Source organism: Trachypithecus francoisi, unplaced genomic scaffold (assembly GCF_009764315.1).
Source record: "Trachypithecus francoisi isolate TF-2019V2 unplaced genomic scaffold, Tfra_2.0 Lachesis_group1, whole genome shotgun sequence".
Classification (NCBI taxonomy): Eukaryota; Metazoa; Chordata; class Mammalia; order Primates; family Cercopithecidae; genus Trachypithecus; species Trachypithecus francoisi.
In genome coordinates, this window is record NW_022681454.1 from 83,583,965 (window position 1) to 83,611,504 (window position 27,540).

Below are 27,540 nucleotides of genomic sequence, written 5' to 3' on the forward strand. Positions count from 1 at the left end.
TTGGATTATTCCCAACTTTGGCTATTGTGTGCACACTGGATTTTTAAAAAAATATGTACTCCATTTGCTCCATTTTCTCAACATATTTGGAAATTGAAACTTTAATATAATATTTTAGATATCTTTAGATATATAAAATGCAAATAGACATGCAGATATTTTTTATTTTAGATTATTTTATTTCACAGAAGGGCTAGGGAAATCTGAGATAGAGGTGTGGTTGGAAAGCCATATACATTATTTGACTGATTTAATGGGAAAAATGGGTAAGTGGTGATAAGTCCTCTAAAGAAATGAGTACTAGTAGTTTTTGAACTTTTTAGTTGCCTTGAAGTTTACTCTTTAGTTGACTTGAGTGGCTCATGAATTGACAGAAATCTGGAGAGACAGGCTACGCTAGCCATGATGGTAATGGTCAAGATGAGGCTAGCTTCCTGCTGAGGGAACAGGCTCAAGCAGCTGCCATGTGACCACTGTCTCTGGAGACCAGTTGCTGTGCTGCAAATTCACAATTCTGCCACCAATGACTCAAATAAACTCTAAGTCACCCTGCACCTTTGAGTCATTTCCTCCAGATCAAAGCCCTTGCTAGAAGGGTCTGTCTGGCCATGATTGGCCTATGCTGCAAAAGGAGGGAAGTGGGAATGGGTGTTCCTTCTTAGCTTCTGGAGTGGAATTTGTGCCAGCCTGCCTTTGTACATTCAGACATATTCTGCATCAAAAATATGAAGTTTAAAAAGCAACTCCCAACTAATTCCATTCAGTATTTCCCTTCCCTTTTTGTTTTTGAGTATCTGCTTATGGGCCTTGTACTGGACTAGGCATTGGGTCGAGGACGCAAAGTGAATAACATCGTCAGAGTTTATAATGGAGCAGGGAAGACATGTAGGTGAACAGCCAATAACACAAAGTTAGAAAAAAGTCCAGATATTTTGCCATCTGAGAATGGTACAGACTTACTGCATAGAACATGGCATTTCTATTAAAATTATACAAGAAAAACATAAAACTTTAGTCTTACCTTGATAGTATAAATTTGTTATATCACTCACTCATTCATCAGTTCATTCAGTAAACATTTATAGAGAATGGCATTGTAGTGTATGTAGGGTCCAGAACCAGCATACCCTAATTCCGGGTGGATCATTCATCTACTTCAGGGGGTATATTTTGGAGGGAATTTATCAAGAATGCAGGTCTACCAAATTTCATGTGTTACAGGGATTCTACTGAAATGCTTTCTTGATAGAGACAGTTGATTTAAAACACTTGCATTTTTTTAGACCCAAATTATACCTTCCGTGTCTTACTCTCAAATGCTAGGCTCTCAACTCAGTGCTTGTCTGGATGAGAAGATTTAGAGTTCTTTGTTGAATCTGAAAAACTTTTTGCTTTCATCTGTTGATATCTCAAGAGTTCAGCCCATATTGGAAGTATGATGGCTATTTGATTAGAAAAATGTCTAAATGAAGCCCCTAAATGCTTGTGATAGCTGTATTAGTCCACTTTCATGCTGCTAATTAAGATCGTACATGAGACTGGGAAGAAAAAGAGGTTAAATGGACTTAACAGTTCCACAGAGCTGAGGAGGCCTCATAATCATGGTGGAAGGCAAGGAGAAGCAAGGCACATCTCACATGTATGGTGGCACACAAAAAAGAGAGAGCTTGTGTGGGGAAACTCCTGTTTTTAAAACCATCAGATCTTGTGAAACTTATTCACTATCATGAGGACAACACAGGAAAGACCTGCCCCCATGAGTTACAATTCAAGATGAGATTTGGGTGGAGACACGGCCAAACCATATCATTCTGCCCTTGGCCCCTCCCAAATCTCATGTCCTCACAATTCAAAACCAATCATGCCTTCCCAATAGTCCCCCAAAGTCTTAACTCATTTCAGCATTAACTCAAGAGTCCACAGTCTGATGTCTCATCTAAGACAAGGCAAGTCTCTTCCATCTATGAGCCTATAAAATCAAAAGCAAGTTAGTTTCCTAGACACAGTGGGGGTACAGGCATTGTGTAAATATAGTCATTCCAAGTGGGAGAAATTGGCCAAAACAAAGGGGCTACAGGCCCCATGCAAGTCTGAAATCCAACAGGGCAGTCAAATCTTAAAACTCCAAAATGATCTCTTTTGACTCCATGTCTTGCATCTGGATCACACTGATGCAAAAGGTGGGTTCCCATGGTCTTGGGCAGCTCTGCCCCTGTGGCTTTGCAGGGTACAGCCTCCCTCCTGGCTGCTTTCATGGGGTGGCATGGAGTGTCTGAGGCTTTTCCAGGCACATGGTGTAAGCTGTCAGCGGATCTACCATTCTGGGGTCTTGAGGATGGTGGCCCTCTTCTCACAGCTCCACTAGGCCGTGCCCCAGTGGGGATTCTTTGTGGGGACTCTGACCCCACATTTGCTTTCCACACTACCTAGCAGAGGTTCTCCATGAGGGCCCCACCCCTGCAGCAAACTTCTCTCTGGGCATCCATGCATTTCCATACATCCTCTGAAATCTAGGCAGAGGTTCCCAAATCCTGATTCTTGACTTCTGTGCACTTGCAGGTTCAACTTGCACCCTGTGGAAGTTGCCAATGCTTGAGGCTTCCACCCTCTGAAGCAACAGCCTGAGTTGTACCTTGGCCCCTTTTAGTCATATCTGGCACAGCTGGGACACAGCACCAAGTCCCTAGGCTGCACGCAGCACAAGGACCCTGGTCCCAGTCCATGAAACCACTTTTTCCTCCTAGGCCTCTGGACGTGTAATGGGAGGGGCTGCCATGAAGACCTCTGACATGTCCCGGAGACATTTCCCCATTGTCTTGGGGATTAACATTCTGCTCCTCATTACTTTTGCAAATTCTGCAGCCAGCTTGAATTTCTCCTCAGAAAATGGTATTTTCTTTTCTATCTCATTGTCAGGCTGCAAATTTTCCTAACTTTTATGCTCTACTTCCCTTATAACACTGAATGACTTTAACAGCACCCAAGTCACCTCTTGAATGCTTTGCTGTTTAGAAATGTCTTCTAAAAAAAAAAAAAGTAGAAATGTCTTCTACCAGATACCTAAATCATCTGTCAAGTTCAAAGTTCCACAGATCACTAAGGCGGGGCAAAATACCACCACTCTCTCTAGTAAAATATAACAAGAATCACCTTTGCTCTGGTTCCCAACAAGTTCCTCATTTCCTTCTGAGACCACCTCAGCATGGACTTTATTGTCCATATTGCTATCAGCATTTTGATCAAAGCCATTCAACTCGTTACTAGGGAGTTCCAAACTTTCCTACATTTTCCTGTCTTCTTCTCAGCCCTCCAAACTTTTCCAACCTCTGCCTGTTACCCAGTTCCAAACTTGCTTCCACATTTTTGGGTACCTATAGCAGCACCCCACTCTCCTGGTACCAATTTACTGTATTAGTCCATTTTCACACTACTGATAAAGACATTCCTGAGACTGGGAAGAAAAAAAGAGGTTTAATGGACTTACAGTTCCACATGGCTGTGGAGGCCTCACAATCATGGCAGAAGGTGAGAAGGAGCAAGTCACATCTCACGTGGATGGCAGCACACAAAAAAGAGAGAGCTTGTGCAGGGAAACTCCCATTTTTAAAACCGTCAGATCTCCTGAAACTCATTCACTATCATGAGAACAGCACAAGAAGACCTGCCCCCATAATTCAATCACCTCCTACCAGGTTCCTCCCATGACATGTGGGAACTGTGGGAGTTACAATTCAAGATGAGATTTGGGTGGGGACACAGACAAACCACGTTAACAGCATATTGACTTTGCTACCTACATGTTCAGTATCAAAAAACTTATGGGCATTTAATTACTTGATGATACAAATCAGAGTTTAGACTGCCTTCTGATATTTGCCGAATGCTCAGTTGTAACATCTGGTATTTGAGTGAGTTAGTCTAAGGGAAATGTGACTCTTTATATCTCTGGGCTCCACAAGCTGTATATACAGTTAGATGATCAGGAATCAGTGTGTCTGGGCCCTATGATTTTGGCAAAAATGTTTTTATGGAGTTAGTTGCAATTTGATTTTATGCCCTAATCTTTTAGTGTTGGTCAATAGAAGTTGGTCAAACATTCTTTTCAAAGCATGTTTCTGTATCTAGGCAAAACCACAAAGATAGCTTCTATTATATGACCTACTAGTCCCTAATAATCCCTGGTATAAGGGTTTACACTTTAACTTCCTCCAAAAATTTATTCCCACTCATCACCATGGTTGTAGCATTGTCTTGGACATGATATGAATGGATCCTAGGTAAATAAGAACATGATTTATAACTTGAATAATCCATCAGGAGTTGACCAAAGAGGGCTTCTATTATTTCTGTTAGAAGCCCTTGTAAGGAATCAGTCTCCTTTTGAAGCTAGATACACCAGGAGACCCTTAATGATGACTTAACTTCTGATAAGGTGTCTTTTACATGTTGTCTTAAAAACCTACGGCAATCTGCCTTTTACCTGAAAGACAGGACTGACAGCAACAATATTACCTACATGCAAAAGACTTTGGTCTTCTTATCTTATTATTTTACAGTTTGGACTGAAAATCTGATTTCTTACTCTGACCTGCCAGACACTGCATAATTTGGCCCCTGCCTTCCTCTCTGACCCAATAAATATCCTCGTATTCTCCACTTGCCCACTAAACTTTAGACACATTGACCTTATTATTGATGTTAAAACATTTCAAGCTCATACCCATCTTGGGGGTTTTGCCTTCACTGTTATTTTTACTTAGAATGCGGAACTCTAAGACTTCATTATTCATGTTTCAGCTCATACATCTATGACTTAGAGAGACTTTCTTTGACAATCCTACCTGAGGCAGCTTTCAGTCTCAGCGTGTAACTATATCACATTTGGTTATTTTGTCTTATTCAGAGAACTTATCAGTATCCAAAATAGTTTTTACATGTTTGTAATTTGTTCCTCTAACTAAAATAATAGCTCCTTAGAGAGGGACTCCATCTGATACCACACCAATCTATGATATCCATTTCTATCCCACCTCATTAACCTGTAAGCATCAATTTTAACCCTTGTCTATCTGGCTCTGTCACTTGTTTAAACCGTCACTATAATGTTTCTTCTGAGCTCCAACTCACTTTATATCAGCTTGAACACTCACTGACTAACCCACTGTAACATTAATAAACATGTCAACCTAATCTTTTACCTTTCCTATGTCTTTCCAAAACTAACATACAAACTGAAGAACATGTAGAATCTTGATTCTGAAGAACAATAATCTTTTGAACTAACTCATTTCAATTAAGGTCACAGGCAGCAGGCACATATGGTGTTGTTTCTCTGCATTCCTCCCTTCCTTTGGGGCCTACATCCTTTCCTTCTGGATATTTGCTTCACTTCCCATTTTATCCTTGGGCTCCAAATGGGAGCGACCTTCTTTGTACATGACTCTCTTTTTGGTCTGTGATTGGTTGAGGGGTAGGTACCTATCCCAAGATGGACCAATCAAAGTATCTTACTGCCAGGCCACAGTGATTGGTTTTGGGATTTTTGGTTCTTCAACAAGATTTTTATTTATTTAAGACAGAGTTCTGCTCTTGTCACCCAGGCTGGAGTGCAATGGTGTGATCTTGGCTCACTGCAACCTCTGCCTCCCAGGTTCAAATGATTCTCCTTCCTCAGACTCCTGAGTAGCTGGGATTACAGGTGCCCACCACCATACCCTTCTAATTTTTGTATTTTTAGTAGAGATGGGGTTTCGCCATGTAGACCAGGCTAGTCTTGAACTCCTGACCTCACATGATCCACCTGCCTTGGCCTCCCAAAGTGCTGGGATTACAGGCGTGAGCCATGCCTGGCCCAATATTTATTTTAATTGGACCTGGGAAAGATGACTTCTTTCTTTTTTGGTCATAAAGATGAATGCCTGTGAGTTTAGAACTGTAGGCAACTAGTCCTCTGGCTTATAGAAAACTTACTTTACGACAATGAAGCTGTCATCCCCTTTGCCCTCCTCCCCACAACACAGAAGGAAGTGGAGATGGGAGTTGAAGAGCCCTGAGGTTACTGGTTCCCTGGCATTGATCATCTTGAAGACCATCCACATCTCTTTAGTAATTGATTACATTTCCACTTTTTGATACTCACGTATTCCAGTACTATTTTAGGCACTTTCAAAATGCCAATTTTTTTTTGTTAATTCAATATTTGTTTACTTTTTTTGAATTTTGAATTATTTATCTTGTAATGGACCCATAGAGCTATATATTGATTTAAAACTTTGAAGTGAATAGAGATGCACATATTTTTAGAAAGCATTTTTATATTCCTATTATACCGAAGAAGAAGAAAATAGCAGCCAACAAAGCAAGACTTGTGTTAGAAAAATACATTCTACTCCTATTCAGAGTCTTTCTGAAGAACTGGAATTTAAAAAGTATGTTGAAATTGAAACTGATAATCTCTAGCTTTACATGATGAAGCAAAAGATGTGAAGATAAGCAAGAAATATTTTCTTTGAAACTAAAATTAAATTGTCAATAAAATGTTGCATTTCTATCTCTTAAAAAAAAAGTGTTGTCCCAAAAGGTCGAATGCTCGAAAAAAGCAGATGGGATTTTTGAAAATAAAATAGCCAGAAGGAAATAGCTGAATTGGCATAGGTTCCAAAAGAGGTAGACACTCCTGCTCAAAAATATTCTTACAACATATTTGTTTTATAAGACTGAATTTTATATATGTTCAAATGATATTTTAATTCAAAATGTTTATGATTGATTATTTTTACACTTATAATAAGATGTTTATTTTAAATGGTGCTTTATTTTTATTTTTGTTTTCTAATTTATATTAGAATGATAGTATATATTTAATAGTCATATTTTATAAATTTAAATTTTAGTTCACATTACAATTTTGTAATTTTTATATTGCAAATGGATTAAATATTTAGTTTTGTTGATTCTTTTATTTTATGAAATATGAATACACTGCAAGTTAATTTTATGATCCATTAACCTTCCCCTTCTTTGCTTTGAGATAGTTTTGTCATTTGTACCTATAGATCCTTGCCTAATACAGTTACTATGCTCCATCTCTGAGCTATCTCACATAGTAAGAGAATAAAATTATAGGCTGGGCGCAGTGGCTATCTGTAATCCCAGCACCCTGGGAGGCCGAGGCATGCAGATCACTTGAGGTCAGGAGTTCGAGACCAGTCTGGGCAACATAATGAAACCCTACCTCCACCAAAAAGTACAAAAATTAGCCGGGTGTCGTGGCACGAGCCTGTAGTCTCCAGCTACCCGGGAGGCTGAGGCAGGAGAATTGCTTGAACCTGGAAGGTGGAGGTTGCAGTGAGCTGAGATCGAGCCACTGCACTCCAGCCTGGGTGACAGAGCGAGACTCCATCTCAAAAAAAAAAAAAAAAGAAAAAGAAAAATCAATCTATCTATCTATTGATCTATCTATCTATCTATCGTCAGTTAGGATTGCAATAAAAAGTGTTTTTAAAATACTGAGTTAACTAGAAAAATAAGCTCAGAACTTGTGCTCTGCTTTAAGCATTTCTACTGATGGAAGTTTTGCTGTATAAACTCCCATTGAACTGAGCTATCCAGCCTGAGAAATGTTTCTGTAGCAGAGTTCATTCAGGTTTTGTTTGAAACCTATTAGTGCCTGTCTGTCAAAATTTCTACTTGACACAATAACTAACTTTCAGTATTAATATGTCAAATCTATGGGACCCAAACAGGGAGAATATGACAAGATTCAAGAAGAGATTTTTGAAATCAGATACAAAATGTTTAGTGTAAATGTTTCAAGTTTGCAACAGGATATTTAGAATTGTGAATAATTTATCTTATCCACTGTGAAAGGCATTTATATGTCAAGATGAACTGTCAAGGACTGAGGTTGGATGCTTAGATTATTTTCCTCCGTCAATAGATGCAAGAGACAAACCTTATCCTTCAACTGAAATGTGTTACATGTCTAGGTAATTCCTGCACGTCTGTCTTGTTAGAGGTAAGAGAAAAGCCCTGGTTTTGGAGGAATTTGTGATGACCTTCGTTTTTTAAGTAAGCAGCCCCAACATAATCATAATTTGAACATGGGATATTTATTACTAAAACAAAGTGACTTGAGGATGGGAGAGTAGGCCAAATTGTCTAGGGATCTGGCTGTTCTCCTAAGCCTTGAAATATTTAATCCCTTTCATAATGTTAGGATGTTCCAGAACTCCTAATGAGCTCTGTTCTCTCATATCAGCGTCAGAAAAATGAATATTTGTATGTGTGTCTTATGACTACACAATTCCTCAAGAAGTAAATATAAGGCAAATCCTTCTGCTTCTCTGTATAGCACTGCTTTCAGGCCCCATTATTTAGAGCAGTGGTTCTCAACCAGGGGTGACTTTGCCCCTAGGGCAGCTGTCCCCAACCTTTTTGGCACCAGGGACTGGTTTTGTGGAAGACAGTTTTTCCACGGACTGGGGTGGGATGGGGGGAATGGTTTTGGCATGATTCAAGCACATTACATTTATTGTCTACTTTGTTTCTATTATTATTACATTATAATGAAATCATTATACTACTCACCATAATGTTGAATCAGTGGGAGCCCTGAGCTTGTTTTCCTACAACTAGATGGTCCCATCTGAGGGTGATGAGAGACAGTGATAGATCATCAGGGATTTGATTACCATAGGAACCACACAACCTAGGTCCCACGCATGCGCAGTTCACAATAGGAATCACGCTTCTGTGAGAATCTAAGGCCGCTAATGGGACAGGAGGCGGAGCTCAGGCAGTAATGCCCGTGATTGTGAGCAGCTGTAAGCACAGATTAAGCTTTGCTGGCTTGCCCCACACTCACCTCCTGCTGTGTGGCCTGGTCCCCAGGGGCCCTGGAGCTGGGGACCCCTGTCCTAGGGGACATTTGGAATGTCTATAGACATTATTTTTTACATTGTAAATCCAGAGTTGATGGGATCTTACTAGCAGCTAGTGGGTAGAAGCTAGGGATGTTACAAAACATCCCGCAGTACACATGAATCGCCCCACATAGCAGATAATTAACTGGTATAACTTGTCAATAGCACCTAGGGTGAGAAACCCTGATTTAGAGGGACCCTCTGGCCCTCCTCCTCTAGCTCATCCCATGGGTTAAGGACTCTGTTAGCCAAGGAGTTATGCTCACATGGAGCCTCATCCCTTTTCTAGACTGATGTTTTCAAAGTGTGGTCTCAGACCAGCATCATTATCATCATCTGTGATCTTGGTAGAGCAACAGATTTTGGGTCCCATCTGAGACTTCATCGAATCAGAAAATCTGGGGATGAGGCCAAAAATCTGTGTTGTAACAGGTCCTCCAGGTGATTCTGATGAATGCTAATGTTTGAAACCCACTGTTCTCAGGAGTCCAAGAGATCTATATTTGAACCTAACAGATATGTTTGTCAAGAGAGGAGGAGAGAAATTTTCTTTGACAGCTTGATAACTTGATTCATAACATCTAAATATGTAGACAAATGGCATTTGGGCCTCCATTTATACTCTTGTTCTAGGTGCTGGATTAGATCATTGCTAAAATTTCCTTCTCCGTGTATGAATCAATAGATGCACACCACATTTTCTTTAGACAATAGAACAGTATTCAGTATTCTTAAAAAAGAAGGAAATTCTGCCATTTGAGACAATATGGATAAACCTGGAGGACATGTTAAGTGAAATACGCCAAGCATAGAAAGACAAATAAGGCATGATCTCATTTATATGCGGAATTTAAAACAGTCAACTTGTAAATGCAGAGAGTAGAATGTTAGTTGCCAAAAACTAGGGGATGGGGAAAATGGGGAGATGGTCAAAGGGTACAAAGATGCAGTGATGTGGAATGAATACGTTATGGAGATCTAATGTACAACATGGTGACTATACTTAACAATACATATTGTATACTTGAAATTTGCTAAGATTCTTGGCCTTAGTGTTCTTACCACACACACACACACACACACACACACACGCACGCACGTAACTAGGTGGTGATAGATATGCTACTTAGCTTGATTGTGGTAACCATTTCACAAGGTATACATATATCAAACATTACATTACACCCCTTAAATATGTACAATTTTTATTTGTCAAGTATGCCTCAATAAAGCTGGGTAAAAAAGAAAGGAAAATTGAAGTTATGCAGATGCTCAGATTCTGTACGATGGCAGAAATACAACCAAGCAAATTCACTGACTTTTTAAAATGGGCATAGGATGACATTTCTAGTGCTAAAAGTTTATGTTCGTGCATGAGAATCATGCCAGTGTTCAAGAATTTCATGAAAACCTAATTTTCATAATGACATTCTCCTATCCTTGATTAATTTCTTAAATTTTCTACTTGTAACTGAGAAATTCCAGCTTAATTGCCTTTCTTCTTGGAAGCTAATGAATGAAATGCAAAAACATCCTGTGGATGTCTGTGGAGCCCTTCCTCAGGGGAGCTAGGGGGCCTTTGAGTTCTTTGCAATGATTTTCCTATCCAGCATCAGTGCACACTCTCTCCCAGTTGCACTCCCCATGCAAGTATCTTGTTGCCCTATGAATACCTGATTTAAGAATGACCTGATTAAATAACAAAATCTAAAGTTTATCTTCCTTTGGCTTTACCTGGATTTAGGAGGTCCACAGGTAGTTCTATTGCAGAAGGGAATTCTCAGGATGCAGGTTATCAGGATGCAAGCTACCACAAACACCATGACCAGTATATGTGGCCTCTGACTTGTATACTTTCCATCTCACTTTGCCTCTACATTCAGAACTTCTGGAATTGATGGAGAGCCAGATTCATTTTGGCCAAGAAAAATAAAAATTCTTATTTCTGTAAGATGTTTTTTAATATCTTCAATAATCTAACAGTCAATTGAAGTTTCTAAATAAATTTATATCTTACGTCACTCTTCTTCATTGTGGCTAGGAGGTATGACATTTGTTTTAAAAATCAAATGTTTATAATTCATTCATTATGAAATACTCTTGTGTTTTTCATCTTTGGCTCTTATTCTGTCATCAAGTGTTCCCTTTAGAGGGTTCTTCCTTGCCTTTTTAAAAGTATGAGTTTGGGGAAGTTTTTGTTCATTTTCTATTATGTGATTACAATAGTTTAAAAATAATAATCAGGTGAGGCAGGGTGCTGTGGTTCATGCCTGTAATCCCAGCAGTTTGGGATGCTGAGGGGTGCAGACCACTTGAGGTCAGGAGTTTAAGACCACCCTGGACAACATGGTGAAACCCCATCTCTACTAAAGATATAAAAATTGGCTGGGCGTGATTGCATGTGCCTGTGGTCCCAGCTACTTGGGAGGCTGAGGCAGGAGAATCACTTGAACCCTGAGGCAGAGGTTGCAGTGAGCCGAGATCACACTACTGTACTCCAGCCTGGGCAACAGATCAATACTCCGTCTAAAAAAAAAAAAAAAACCAAATAAACCTAGAAATATAGAAATATTACATTTCTTACAAATTTTATACTGCCTAAACAGATGCTAAATGCCACTGATTCTCTTTATGTGTTGTTTATTTTATTTTATGATACTGCTATATTGCAGAATTACAATGGACAAGGAAAGAGGAGGAAAAAAAAACCAGCTACATAAATTTTATTTTACCTTTGATCCCTGCCTAAAGTTGTTCTTATGTTTTACCTGTTGGAACTTTTATATCATACACTTTATAATCCTAACATCTCATGAAGTTCAAACACAGGTCAGCAGGGAGAATAACTAAAACAACTCCAACAATTTGTAACGGTCCAAATTCTCCTCTTGAAATGTTGACATAATTTAATGCTTCCTTTTGAAAGAGAATGAGTGCTAAATAATGATAATGCCTGTTCAAAGATCATTGTACTTTGAATACTTATCCAGTATTTGCCTTGTATCAGAGAACCATCTGTGACCAAATTGATACAGGAACAGGAGAAAGAGTTGCGGTGGCTGACATTACACTCCAACTGGGAGAGCCTCAATGGGACCACTTTACATGAACTTCTAGTAAATGGGTAAGAACGCATTCATAAGAACTGTGTAGAGTCAGATTACAGAACAAGAATTTTCATCAGGCCTTTCTTCCATTTTTTAACTTAACATAATCCTAATTTGTCATATCAGTAGTTTCCATAGATTCACTATTGCCTTTACATTTCAACATTGGTTGCTTGTATTTCTTCTTTCTAGATGGTGAGAAGAGAGGAACTTGGGTTCTAATCTTGGATTTCTTCTAATATCTTATTCAAAATAAAACCTCATGTCTGCATTTCCTACAGATGCTACATAGAACTAGTTAACAGAGGGAATTGTATTGATAACTAAGAAAACTTGGAATGTCTAAGACAGGAATAGACACAAAAGGAAATTATAATCAAGTTGCCTTGAAAGTGCACATAAGTTTCCCCTAAAAAATCATTGCATCTTAAACAGGGCTACTTCACTTGTCTATGGGTGGGGTGTAGGACGAAGACAAATTGAGGAAATTTACACTTACTAAGTTCTTATTGCATTATAGGCACACAGCTAGGCAGTCTTATATACACTGACTCATTTAAACCTCAAATAGATTTGTGAACCATAGATGATTATCCAATATTTTACAGCTTTAATATTTTATTTAGTTTAGAATATTTAAATAACTTGCTCAAATCTCACAGCCCACAGATGCTAAGTGATAGTGTCTGAACTCTAAACAAGTTTATCTGACTCTGAAGCTCATAAATGTTACTACCTCTTAAGAATTTTAAAGAGGAAAACTAAAAATGGACCATCTCCTCTTAAAATGTCTTGACATTTTCCTCACAGATCAAACGGCAGCCAGATTTCTGCATATTTGTCAACTGAAATACTTCCTCTGAAACAATGACCTAAACCTTTTAACAAAGTGATTTGTTTCCCCAAACTTGGAATTCCAGAAAAAACCTTTCAGGTCAGGTAAATGAATAAATAAATAACTCATTCTAGATTGGGAGTTTGTAAACTTGGTTCTAGTCCTGGTTTACTAATTAGAAGTGTTATCTTATATAACTGCAATTTCCAGTAAGAAGTTGGATGAATAGTCTTTGATGACTTTCCTATTCCTAAGAGCTATGTGTTTTCAATCTAACAAATAACAACTAATTATTAAGTATCTCTTTAATACCAAATTCAGCATTAGGCTTTGAGCAGATGTAGAAGTGAATGAGGGTAAACAAAGGCGCTTATCTCAGGGAATGTACATTATATGGAGTGAAGACAAAGATTATAAATTGGTAAAAATAATTTTGGACTTTGGTAAGTGCTGCAAATAAATTTAGGATAATGCAATAGAGAGTAAGGAAGAGAGGATTTTAGACTGTGGGAGGGTAGAAAGCAAATGAGCTTTTCCTGTATTACATATTGTATGCAAATAATTACACGTACCCCTGTGTAAATGTAGCAAGAAATGAAAATACAGTAAATCTTCAGAAAGAAATGTAGAAATTATATATTTAGGGTTGGGTTTTGTTTTAAATCTGAGATATCTAGGATTCTAAGTACATCATAGTATTTTTGAAAGTCCCAATATGGGTTTTTATTGTCCTTTTTCATTTACATTGAGGTTGTAATGTAAATGTTTCGTGGTTGGAAGACAACTTAGTGATTAAAATTTCTACCCCAAACTGAATTATCTTGTGCCATCACATTGAAAGATCCTTTAACAGAGACCATGTTCTTGCATTCAAAGTTGAACTTAGATTTTAGAAAATTCTTTTTCTGAACCCACAATTCTTGTAAATTGCACCTACTAGTTTTGATCATGTCATCTAAAGTTATATGAAATAAATTTAAGCTACTTTTCTTCTTGTCAACTTCTCATACAAGGGAAATTTAACCTTGAGAATCTTTGTAAGACTCTTTTCCAGTCTAAATATTCCATTCCTTTATCTGTTCTTTAATTTCTGAAGTCATATTTTACTCATCTTGGACTATTTCTCAACTGGTTTTGAGCACACGCCACTTTGTATAAGCATAAAAAGCTGACATGCTGCCTTCTCACCATTGATTCTAAAAAGTACCCCCATCTCTCCTTGAGAATTGTAGTTTGAATTAACATTGTGGTGGTACCACCAGCCAAAATGATGTGGGAAATTTTGTTAAAATAATTTCTTTTCCCACAAATGTGAAATTACATTATGATATTAAATAAACTAAAAAAATGAAGTATATATATTCCATATACTCCCGCCCACAACATGATTAATATCTGACCACACTCCTGCCTTGAGAATTCCTGCACTGAGAGGAATTGTTGCTCAGAGAATGTGATCTCCGATGGTAACAGTTGGAGCTGTCTTGTTTTTCACTGGTAAAGTGTTTGAATTGAACAGTAAATATGTAACTTAATGTTATACCGTTTTATGTTTCCAAATCCAGGCAGTCTTGTCAGAGCAGAAGTAAAATTTCTCTTCTGTGTACTAAACAAGGTGAGAGAATTAGAGATGTGGCAATGGGATATGAACTTAACTGGATTGGCTCAGGGGAAGAGTGATCCCTTGTAAGTGACAGCAAAGAGCTAAGCGTTTAGCAAGGTTTGGCATCAACTCACTTTTTTTTTTTTTTTTTTTTTTTTGAGACGGAGTCTCGCGCTGTCACCCAGGCTGGAGTGCTGTGGCCGGATCTCAGCTCACTGCAAGCTCCGCCTCCCGGGTTCACGCCATTCTCCTGCCTCAGCCTCCCGAGTAGCTGGGACTACAGGCGCCGCCACCTCGCCCGGCTAGTTTTTTGTAGTTTTTAGTAGAGACGGGGTTTCACCGTGTTAGTCAGGATGGTCTCGATCTCCTGACCTCGTGATCCGCCCGTCTCGGCCTCCCAAAGTGCTAGGATTACAGGCTTGAGCCACCGCGTCCGGCCGGCATCAACTCACAAACTGTGTCTTCTGCTCCTTGGTAGACTGTGGGCGCCGCCCTGCTGCCCGAATGAACAAAAGGATCCTTGGGGGTCGGACAAGTCGCCCTGGAAGGTGGCCATGGCAGTGTTCTCTGCAGAGTGAACCCAGTGGACATATCTGTGGCTGTGTCCTCATTGCCAAGAAGTGGGTTCTGACAGCTGCTCACTGCTTCGAGGGGTAAGCTGCACCTTTCTTTTTTTCCTTTGCCTGGATTTGATCACTTTGTCACTCAGGAATTCTCAGTGGCGTATGTAACTCCATGAAGCCACATCGAGGCGAAAGCCACAGCTAATCTACTTTCCAGGTCTTTATCTTCCTAAAGTTTTCTATCCTTGGTGTTGCAATCTAATATACTGGCTGCTCATTTGTTGGAAATGGCTGCATATTGCTTCTGATTTTTGTTCTAAGGAGGGAGGGAGAGAAAGAAGTTTAGAAGATTGACTCCATGCTACTATTAGTCTCTATTCTAGACCTCTTAAATATATCACACATATTATAACTTAAACAGAAGTGATTTATTTGGATACTACAATGAGGCTTGGATGCAGTGAAACTGTTGAGTGGTTTGGGAAGCAGACTTAAAGGTATAATGTGTGTAATATGTGTGCTATTCAGAGAGTGTGTGTGTTTTTGTGTGTATGTAAAGAGAGAGTTTATGTTATGCCATTTTATGGTTCCAAATCCAGGCAGCCTTGTCATAGCAGAAGTGAGATTTCTCTTCTGTGTGCTGAATGAGGTGAGACAATTAGAGGGGTAGCAATGGGATATGAATTTAATTGAACTGGATTGGCTCAGGGGAAGAGTGATCACTTTTTGGTTTGATCATTTTATGGTTCCAAACCAAACCAAAATACGAAACAAAGCAATGGCAACAAACAAAGGTTTATTTTGACATAATTGGCTCATGTGATTCTGGAGGCTTGGTGAGTCCAAAACCTGATGGGGTAGGTGGCAGGCAGGAAGATTAGGCAAGAGTTGCAGTTCAATCTGCTGGCAGTATTCCTTCTTGCTGGAGAGGTCAGTCTTTGTTCTATTAAGATTTTCATCTGAATGGGTAAGATTCATCTACATCATGGAGTGTCATCTGCTTTACTCAAAGTCCGCTGATTTAAATATTAATCTCACCCAAACAAACAAACAAAAAAACACCTTCACAGAAACATATAGAATAATAGTTGGCTAAATATTTGGGCACTGTGGCCCAGCCAGATTAATACATAAAATTAACCACCACAATATGCCTAAAGCGAGCAAAACAATAAAACTAAGGGAAAACCTACCCTAAACTGATGAGCATCACTGCAGAATCTCTTCCAGCTATCTGTTGTTATGTAGTTTAGTAGCAAAACAAAACAAAACAAACAAACAAAACCAAACATAAACAAAACAGTAACAACAAACAAAAACTCAGACATTTATTGTGCTCACTGAAGATTCAGACGAAGTGTAGTTGGCATAATTTGTCTCTGCTCTGTGATTTCTGGGGCCTCAGCTGGAAGATTCCAAGGCTAGGAAGAGGCTGGCACCATCTGAAGTCTGACAGTAGATGCTGCCTGTTGGCTGGGGCCTCAGTTCCTCACCGTATGAGACTCACTTCATGGTGGCTGGCATCCTCCAAATCAAGCTTCCCAAAAAGGAAGCCAGGAGGAAGCTGTATTACCTTTTCTGACTCAGCATCCAAAGGCACAAAATATTGCTTCTCCCATGTGGTTGCCCAGAGCCATTAGTCGCAGGCTCTACCTGATTCAAAGGGAAGAAACACAGACCTCCCACATCAAAAGACTTGAGGATAGGTTTTGAAAACCACCATACCAGCCATTTTATTGAATTTATTTTTAATAATTTTACTTTACTTAAATGAAGTAATATTAAATAATAGCAAAAAAAATTGAGACAAAAAATAATCCACAGATCTATTACTTAATTAAATGGATACTTTTCATTTGATCTGATTAGTTTCTAGGAAAGAAATGCAATTTCATTGTTTGCCTGTTTGTTATTATTTTGTCTTAGCTTTGCCAATTATTGTGTAACCACTGACACAATTCAGTAACTTCTCTGGGCCACAGTTTTCTGTTATGTGAAATTAAGGAAATAATAATCCCTACCTCACAGAGTTGGTGCAGGCAGGAAGTGAAACAGTCGGTGTAGAGCTTTAAGAACTATACCTGGCATCAACCAGTAATACACCAAAAGGTAAAGTTTTCTTTTAAAAAAACTATTGCTAAAATCATGCATTCTGCATTTTCCCTTAGCATTATGGCATGAGTATTTTTGCATTTTGCTAACACTATTCTCCCACACTCATTAACCTTAATTCCTGATCATCCTTAAGGTAGCCCCTGTTAGTGCATTATGAATATTCTCCCACAACCATAAACACATGTATTTTTCACAAGGTGTCACTGTTTACTTTTGCAATTTGGAAGAACACCCTATAATTTCATTTATAAGTTGCTTTTCTCATGTAGCAATATATCATGGACATCTCTCCAGGTCAATTGATGTAGCTCTAACTCATTTTTTTAAAAGTCAAATAATATTCTATCTATAGATTTACTATAACTTTTAAAATTATGCCCCAGTTGATTCCCAAAGTAAACATTTGGTTTAGTTCCAGTTTGCTGCCATTATAACAATACTGCAATAAATGTTCTTAAGGAAAGCTACTCACCTATTGGTACTCTTGTTTCTAGAGGATACAGTTCCAGCACACACCTGTAGTTTCATAAGGAGGTTACAGAGATGGATACATGTTTTGTTCTCTAAGGGGCTAATCTGGTGAGGAGACAGTCATTTAAACAAGTAATTAGAATACAGTGTGATAGTGATTATAAAATGGAAATGTGTATATCCAGTTATTTGATTGCTATTTTGGGGGAAATAAAACATTAAAAAAATCACACTAGCACCTTGTCTTGAGAGCTTTTAATGTGTAAGATCCAGAATTATTGGAAGAGTCTGCCTAGTATGTCAAAAAACACACTGGAATGTTATTGCTTTAGAAGGGGCCAGATGTTTCCAGATGTCTCTTCCAGACCTAATTTGTAACTCCATGGTAAGAAGAAGGTTGTACTAGCAAGAGTACATTCATCATGAGATGATTACCTAAATGAATCTAACAGTTTTTTTTTCAGGGAACAGCGCTCTTTATGCTGGTTAATCCAGGTTCATACCCCACTTTTGTTATTTCCACATGTGTTATCCAAGGTTCCTCTTTCACTGGCAGATCTATAAAGTTCAGGAGAAATCTTACAATAGAGAAGAAATATGTGTTTATAATTAAGGGCATGTACATAATATTAAAGGCTTTAATGAAGTTTCACAGAACATTAAATTTAACAAAACTGTCAAGGGAGGTCTAGTCTATCCATAAGAAGTTAGAAAATGCCCCACTTCAAACAAGCCTTTGTGAATGTGTGCTAATAACCCTGATTCTGTTTTATAACATCTCCAGGGGGAGCTGCAAACTTTTGGGAACTTCTAATTTATGCCATACTCCCTTTTGGAGCCATCAGTTACAGCAATTAATGGGATTTACTTAATATCCTGATCCCATAATTTGGCAAGGCCTAGAGTGACCCATTGGTATCTTTTAATTTATATTTATGGGAATATATAAATTCCCTCAGTCTGTCTCTTTTAATTATATTTATGGGAAAAAAAAGACAAGTTTGTTTTGCTCTGCTATGAAGAGGTAGATAAAAATCCCAAATGAAAATTTAAAACCATGAGATGGTTGACCAGATCAAGCCCCATATGTCCTAGTGACAATTTGCTTTCAAAAGTTCTAAGGAAGAAAGACTTTGACTTTCACGGGGTAATTTAGCAAGCCATTTTCCTGTTTTCTTCCACTTTCTTTCTTTCTTTCTTTCTTTCTTTCTTTCTTTCTTTCTTTCTTTCTTTCTTTCTTTATTTTTTATTATACTTTAAGTTCTAGGGTACATGTGCATGACGTTTTATCATGTATAACTCCCAATGCAATCCCTCCCCCTCCCCCCTCCCCATGATAGGCCCCAGTGTGTGATGTTCCCCTTCCCGAGTCCAAGTGATCTCATTGTTCAGTTCCCACCTATGAGTGAGAACATGCGGTGTTTGGTTTTCTCTTCTTGTGATAGTTTGCTAAGAATGATGGTTTCCAGCTGCATCCATGTCCCTACAAAGGACGCAAACGCATCCTTTTGATGGCTGCATAGTATTCCATGGTGTATATGTGCCACAATTTTAATCCAGTCTGTCACAGATGGACATTTGGGTTGATTCCAAGTCTTTGCTATTGTGAATAGTGCCGCAATAAAACGTGTGCATGTCTTTGTAGTAGAGTAATTTATAATCCTTTGGGTATATACCCAGTAGTGGGATGGCTGGGTCATATGGTACATCTAGTTCTAGATCCTTGAGGAATCGCCATACTGTTTTCCATAATGGTTGAACTAGTTTACAATCCCACCAACAGTGTAAAAGTGTTCCTATTTCTCACATCCTCTCCAACACTGTTGTTTCCTGACTTCTTAATGATTGCCATTCTAAATGGTGTGAGATGGTATCTCATTGTGGTTTTGATTTGCATTTCTCTGATGGCGAGTGATGATGAGCATTTTTTCATGTGTCTGTTGGCTGTATGGATGTCTTCTTTTGAGAAATGTCTGTTCATATCCTTTCCCCACTTTTTGATGGGGTTGTTTGTTTTTTTCTTGTATATTTGTTTGAGTTCTTTGTAGATTCTGGATATTAGCCCTAGACTTAAGAATGAACTTCCCAGGCTGGCACACAGCTAGTAATGGTCAGAAACATCTGATTCCTCTCCAGGAAACCCACGTGATAAACTGTCCTCCCACTACATGACCACAACCCATACTCCTGCCACATCACGCATGTCTTGATTCCCTCTGCACGAGCTCTTCAATCCAACAAGATTTTTGGTTGGTGGCTGCACTTTGTCCCCCGGTGTCTCAGTCCAAAGAGTCTCCTTCTAGCCTCTTTTCTTTTTCTTTTTCTTTTCATTTTTTTCTTTTTTGAGATGGAGTCTTGCTCTCTCACCCAGGCTGGAGTGCAGTGGGCACGATCTTAGCTCTCTGCAAGCTCTGCCTCCCAGATTCACGCCATTCTCCTGCCTCAGCCTCCTGAGTAAGTGGGACTATAGGCGCCCGCCACCACGCCCAGCTAATTTTTTGTATTTTTAGTAGAGATGGGGTTTCACCGTGTTAGCCAGGATGGTTTTGATCTCCTGACCTTGTGATCCACCCGCCTCAGCCTCCCAAAGTGCTGGGATTACAGGCATGAGCCACCGTGCCCAGCCCTTGCCTCCTTTCTTTCCCTCAGCTTACCTGGTTCCCTGGGCTGATCACTTCAGTCTTTTCACCAGGACCTTCTTTTTCTTTTCTTTCTTTTCTTTCTCTCTTGTTTTTTTTTTTTTTTTTTTTTTTGATGGAGTTTCACTCTTACTGCCCAGGTTGGGGTGAAATGGCACAATGTCGGCTCCCTGAAACCTCTGCCTCCCAGGTTCAAGCCATTCTCCTGCCTCAGCCTCCCAAGTAGCTGGGATTACAGGCGCCTGCCACCATGCTCAGCTAATTTTGTATTTTTAGTAGAGACAGCATTTCACCATGTTGGTCAGGCTGGTCTCGACCTCCTGACCTCAAGTGATCTACCCACCTCAGCCTCCCAAAGTGCTGGGATTATAGGCGTGAGCTACCACGCCCAGTCCACATTTTCTAATCCTATGTCTATGCTCTTCAGAACTGAGGGAGAGTATTACTGAAGAATGCAGATTCCTGCCATGCCTGACTTTCAACATCAGTTGGACCGTTAATATTACTCAATAATCTTCCACCTATTTCTGAACAGCTCCCTCTCCTATACCCCACAGAACAAAATCCTTGTTTTCACTTGCCCGCCTGCCCTGATCTGGCAGTCTTTTAATACACTGAGAAAAGGAAGTGAGAAGTTTGGTCTGACTTTTTATTACTGAGCTCATGCTGTGTCCTTCTGCTTACTTCTTTATCTTCTAGGAGTGTATGAACTGTGCCAGTCATTCACAATTTGTTTTTCTATTCCATCTACTCTAAGGATTTGGCCTATTCCCATCAGTAGTAATGTCCACTACAAGAAAAATTTTCCATTTTAGATCTATACCTCCCATGGGGTGCTGTTTCTTCGCATCACTAGGCAGTGAGCAAGTGTGACCTTAAAAATCCCTAGGTGACTCTGACCTTACCTCATACTCCCCACTGCCCTGCCCTCTATGAAAATGTTTTCTGTCACCCTCCCCTCTCCACTGGAAAATGTCTGGGTCTAGGATATAGCTAACAGTTGGCCTAACATGCACTCCCATTGTTTTGGTGGCTTTCAGAAATTTGGACCTCTCTTGTTTCAAATTGTTGTAGTTACTTGCCTGTGTCTTTCGGTCTTGTCACTCCTTAGTCATGCATGTTGCATCTGCACCTGAACACCTGACCCATGTTGGAGAATATCATACACCTGTCTGCTAACTGAGGTCACATAAAATATGTGATCATGATTCCCAAATGAGCATGTAACACAATCAGACACTTTCAATATACTTCCACAGTAAAGTCACTCTTCTACTCTGATTGTGAATAGACAACTATTTGACAGCTTATTCTCTGTCCCCAAATCTTTGTCATCCTTTATTGATCTCACCTTATACTTCATGAATAAAATAGATGCCATCACGTCTTTCACCTTGTCTCAACCCCAATTCCAACAAATCACCAGCCTCTTTGGCCACATTCACTGCTTTCCCTTGAGTATGGTGGACGACATATCTTTGCTCCTATTTTAAAACAAGCATATCCCCTTTCATCTTTTCAAAGACTTTACTCTTAAAGTCATCATTTCTATTTTGCATCATTAATTTATCTTTTTTTGCTGGATCACTCCCTTCAGCAACCATGCCATGCCTTAATAAAACAAACCCCATTCCTTTGAATTCATATCTCTCTTCATCTGTTGCTCCATTCCAGCCACTATTCACAGAAAAATTCCTAAAAGAGTTTCCTGCAGTCACTGTCTACACGGCTCCATGTCCCACATTCTCTTCAACCCACTCTGGTTGGGTTCTTATCAAGATCATTACAGAAGTGACACTTGTTAAAATCTCTAATAACTTCCATCTTGCCAAATCCAATGATGTATTTTCAGTTTTCAACCCACTGGAACTCTCTCCAGTATTTTATCACTACATCCTTCTTGAAATACTTTCACTTTTCTTCTAAAATAACAAAAATCTCCTTGTTTTCTTCATATGTCAGTGACCACTCTTTTTCTCTTTATTCAGCTCCTCCTTTTTTAGGCTACTGAATGCTTTAGTTCCCTAGTACCAAATTCTTGGCTTTCTTGTATGTCTGGAGTCACTCATCTCATCACGTGGTTTATATACTAGTTCTGATTTGAACAAATACTTGTTCATATTTGAAAAATATGAATATAAAGTATGTGAATAGCAATATGAATATCATACTTGAATATCAAATATATGAAATATTTGTTCATAACTTTTAAATTTATATCTCCAGCCCAGCCCAGATTTCCACCCAATCACCACTACCCACCAACTTCACATGAATACATTTAACTGTGAAGAAGTTCATTTGAACATGTAATAAACATCTTACTTTACATGACCCAAACAAATCTATTTATTTCTCACTTCTCCCACTGAACAAATAATTGTTGCTTCACAAACTTCCCCTATCTCAGTAAAAGACATCATCCATCAGTTCGCTAATATGCCAAACCTAGGAGTCATTCTTAATTCTTCTCACATTTACTTTATCAGTAAATTCTGTAGAATCTTATTCCAAAAAAGTGGAAGCCAACCACCTCTCCCATCTTAACGCTATAACCCTACTCCAAGCCACCATCATCTCACTTCTGGACTATTTATTTCCTAGGGCTGCCAAAACAAAGTATCATAAGCTGAGTGATTTGAGCCATACAGTTCTGGAGGCTAGAAGTTCAGGATCAAGGTACTGGCAGGGTTTCTTCCTTCTGAGTGCTGTGAGAGAGAATGCCTGTTGCCTAGATCCTGGTGGTTTCCTGGCAATGTTTGGTATTCCTTGGCCTGTAGAAGCAGGACCATACTGTCTGCCTTCCTCTTCAGATAGTGTTCTCCTTGTTTGCCTGCCGGTGTTATATAGGATGTGGATTAGTCATATTGGATTCAAGCCCATCCTAATGAGGCGACCTCCATAAAGTCCCTATTTCCTAATAAAGTTATATTATAATATACTAGGAGTTACAACTTCAACATATAGATTTTAGAGGGATACAACCAGTCCATAATGATTACTGAAACAGTTTCCTGTTTGGCTTTTTTTGACTACTCTCTTGTTCCCTTATTACTTATCATTCACACAGTGAGATAGTGAACTTTCTAAAATGTAAATCACACCATGTCACTCCCCTGCTTAAAACCTTACATTGGCTTCCCTTTATAACAAGAATAAAATCTTCTCATTGGAGCCTATTAAGATCTAGTCCCACCACTTTGACTGCATCTTCTTTTAGTCTCCTATCACTCATTGGGCTCCAACCTTTCTAGCTTTCATTCAGCTCCTGAAATCCTCTAAACTCATTCCTGCTTCAGGACCTTTGTACTTGCTGTTTCTGCAGTTTGGAATACTTTCATAGAGTCATAAAACTACTTTCTTTCCATTGTTCAAGTCTCAATTTGAGTGTCACTTTCTCAAAGACCTTCCCTAACCAACCTAGCCAAAGCAATTGCACTGTCAAATCTTCTGTTACATTACCATATATGTTTTTACTTCTAAGTGCCTTAGATAATCTTATTAGTTTATGTACCTTTTTTTTTTACTATCTAGTTTAGTGGAATGAAAACTCTATGAAGACATGAACTCCACCTGCCTTCCTCATTCTTGAATTTTTATTTCTTTCAGCATGGCATACAGCAGCCACTCAACAAATATTTGTTAGTTGACAAGTCAGCCTCTTCTTGGTGTTGCTTAGTAATTGTATCTGTAGTCATTTCAGTATGTGGAGTTGTAATTTGTCTGAAACTAGAAATGTTAACTCATCTACAGAGGGTCAGTGATCTCTCACCAGCTCCTCCCATGCCTTAGACCACACATCAATTCACCATTTCCAATGTATTAAGCAACTGTATGTTTTCATCACATAGGTTAATCATCTGGGTATTTCTGAAGATTATTCTCCTTGAATATAGAAATTGGAGGTAAAGGGCCAAGTGTGGTGGCTCACGCCTGTAATCCCAGCACTTTGGGAGGCTGAGGCGAGTGGATCACCTGAAGTCAGGAGTTCGAGACCAGCCTAGCCAACGTGGTGAAACCCCATCTCTACTGAAAATAGAAAAAATTAGCCAGGTGTGGTGGTGGGCGCCTGTAATCCCAGCTACTCTGGAGGCTGAGGCAGAAGAATCACTTGAACCCAGGAGGTGGAAGTGGTTGCAGTGAGCCGAGATCATGCCATTGCACTCCAGCCTGGGCAACAAGAGCAAAACTCTGTCTCAAAACAACAACAAAAAAAGAAATTGGAGGTAAAGTAAGCTTCAAATGGTTCTGCTCTGTCTTACTTATCTACAAACATTTAAATTATCTGTTAAAGACAACAATTTTCCTCTTTTCTTGTTCTATTTTGCACATCATTTTGACAAGAAGCCATTTTTATTTTTTCCATTTTGTTTCTTTTTAGACAAAGTCCTGCTCATTCAATAAGTAAGACTTTTGGACAATTACTTTGGTTTCATGCCATTCTTTTATGGTAGACTTCAAAGCTCTGAGATTTTTTTTTTGAGATGGAGTCTTGCTCTGCTGCCCAGGCTGGAGTGCAATGGTACAGTCTCGGCTCACTGCAACTTCCGTCTCCCAGGTTCAAGTGATTCTCCTGCCTCAGCCTCCCAAGTAGTTGGGACTAAAGGCACGTGCCACCACATCCGGCTAATTTTTGCATTTTTAGTAGAGACAGGGTTTCACTATGTTAGCCAGTCTTGAACTCCTGACCTCATGATCCGACCACCTTAGCCTCCCAAAAATGCTGGGATTACAGGTGTAAGCCACTGCTCTTGCCTGCTCTGAGATCTTTATGTAGTCACATTTACTGTTCAGCTGATTCTTCATTTTCTTACATACTGCAATTATTTGTGATGGTAGTATCAGAATTTGGCACTTAAACTCTTCCAACTTTGTTGAGCCATGACTGCTTTAAGAATCTCTAGACATATTATCATAGCTTTTCCCCCCAAAACATTCTGAAACCCGATTCTTGAAAGTCTAGAATATGTATGTGACTAGGCCCTTCTCTTGCATTTTTTGGAACTTGGCATAACAGAATTGTTCATTTCCTGTAATTTTATCACTGATGGCTAGCTTTCTATCATATCTGAGGGATACATTCAGGAAAGAGCACACATCTTCCTCCTATCTGTCACCTTATCACTCACAAGAGTCTCCATCCATCCTATACGCTTTCCCTCCTGTGCCCAATACCTTAATCCTTTTTGATGCCTGTGGACCCTTATCTTTGTTTCAGAGAAGTTTAGTTGTAAGGATGTGGTGTATAAGGTTCAAAGGACCAGCAATTTAGTCTATTACCATCACTTGCTGTCTCTGTGACTTCATGTGAGTTGCTCATCTCCTCTGAGTCATTGATTTTTCTTCTCTAAAATGGAACAATGAATCCCTGTTTACATCTCACAGTTGGTGTGAGGATCATTTGGAATAAAGTGTGTAGAAACACTTGGAAAACTATTGAGATTGTATCCTATTGAGACACCCAGGCTGCCAATCTAGTTTGCTTGTTGTATCAATTTTTAAATTTTTAGGCAGCATTTAAAACCACAGATACTTTGCATAAAATCCAGAACTTTGGCTTTCCTTAGACAATTGGAAGGTCAGGTTCCACTGAGCATTCCAACATGACAACAATTTTCTGGAGCTGAGAGGCGGATGGCCCTCGGGATGGGTAGGGCTTGTGATGTGACAGTCTGTACTTACTGAATTTCCCCCAGCCACTTCATACATTTACTTTGAAGTCTCTATTCTAAAGTCTATTCACCAGATTTATAGTTGAAATCTACCAAAGGTACAAAGAGGAGCTGGTACCATATCTGCTGAAACTATTCCAAAAAATTAAAAAAGTGGTACTCCTCCCTAACTCATTTTATGAGGCCAGCATCATCTTGATATGAAAACCTGGCAGAGATACAACTAAAGAAGAAAACTTCAGGCCAATATCCCTGATAAACATTGATGCATAAATCCTCAATAGAATACTGGCAAACCGAATCCAACAGCACATTAAAAAGCTTTTCTACAACCATCAAGTAGGCTTTATCCCTGGGATGCAATGCTGGTTCAATATAAAAAGAACTAGGCAAAAGCCACATGATTATCTCAATAGACACACAAAAGGCCTTTAATAAAATTCAACATCGCTTCATATTAAAAACTCTCAATAAACTAAGTATTGAAGGAACATCCCTCAAATAATAAGAGCCACTTATGACAGACTTGCTGCCAATATCATGCTGAATCGGCAAAAACTGGAAGCATTCCCCTTGGAAACCAGCACAAGACAAGGATGCCCTCTCTTACCACTCCTATTCAACACAGTATTGGAAGTTTTGGCCAGGGCAATCAGCCAAGAGAAAAAAAGAAATGATAGTCAGATGGGAAGAGAGGAAATCAAATTATCTTTGTTTGCAGATGACATTATCCTATATCTAGAAAACCCCATTGTCTCAACCCAAAAGCTTCTTAAACTGATAAGCAACTTTAGCAAAGTCTCAGGATACAAAATCAGTGTGCAAAAATTGCTAGCATTTTTATACACCAACAACAGGCAAGCACAGAGCCAAACCATGAATGAACTCGCATTCACAATTGCTACAAATAGAATAAAATACCTAAGAATACAGCTAACAAGGGAAGTGAAGACCCCTTCAAAGAGAACTACAAACCACTGTTTGAGGAAATCAGAGAGGACACAAACAAATGGAAAAAAATTCCATGCTCATCAATGGGAAGATTAAATATTGTGAAAATGGTCACACTGCTCAAAGTAATTTACAGATTCATTGCTATTTCCATTAAACTACCATTGACATTCTTCACAGAATTAGAAAAAACTATTTTAAAATTCATATGAAACCAAAAAAGAGCCCAAATAGCCAGGGCAATCCTAAGCAAAAAGAACAAAGCTAGAGGCATCACCCTATCCAAATTCAAACTATACTACAATTCTACAGTAACCAAAACAGCATGGTACTGTACAAGAATAGTCACGTAGACCAGTGGAACAGAATAGAGAACCCAGAAATAAGGCCACACACCTACAACCATCTGATCTTCAACAAACATGACAAAAACAAGCAATGGGGAAAATATTTCCTGTTTAATAAATGGTGCTGGGAGAACTGGCTAGCCTTATGCAGAAATTTGAAGCTAAACCCCTTCTTTATACCTTATACAAAAATTAACTCAAGATGGATTAAAGACTTAGATGTAAAACCCAAAACTATAAAAACCCTAGAAGAAAACCTAGGGAATACCATTCAGGACATAGGCACAGGCAAAGATTACATGACGAAAATACC

The 27,540-nt window shown here is 39.0% G+C and overlaps 1 protein-coding gene across 2 annotated transcripts in view; it reads left to right on the plus strand.

Annotated features, from left to right (window-relative positions):
- CORIN (corin, serine peptidase) overlaps window positions 1-27,540 on the plus strand; it is a 259,724-nt gene that overhangs the window by 216,794 nt on the left and 15,390 nt on the right. For both annotated transcript variants that reach the window (XM_033214755.1, XM_033214756.1), the window contains 3 exons: window positions 11,932-12,048; window positions 14,432-14,481; window positions 14,948-15,122. In XM_033214755.1, the coding sequence (XP_033070646.1) occupies window positions 11,932-12,048; window positions 14,432-14,481; window positions 14,948-15,122 (342 nt within the window). The remainder of the gene's footprint in view (window positions 1-11,931; window positions 12,049-14,431; window positions 14,482-14,947; window positions 15,123-27,540) is intronic.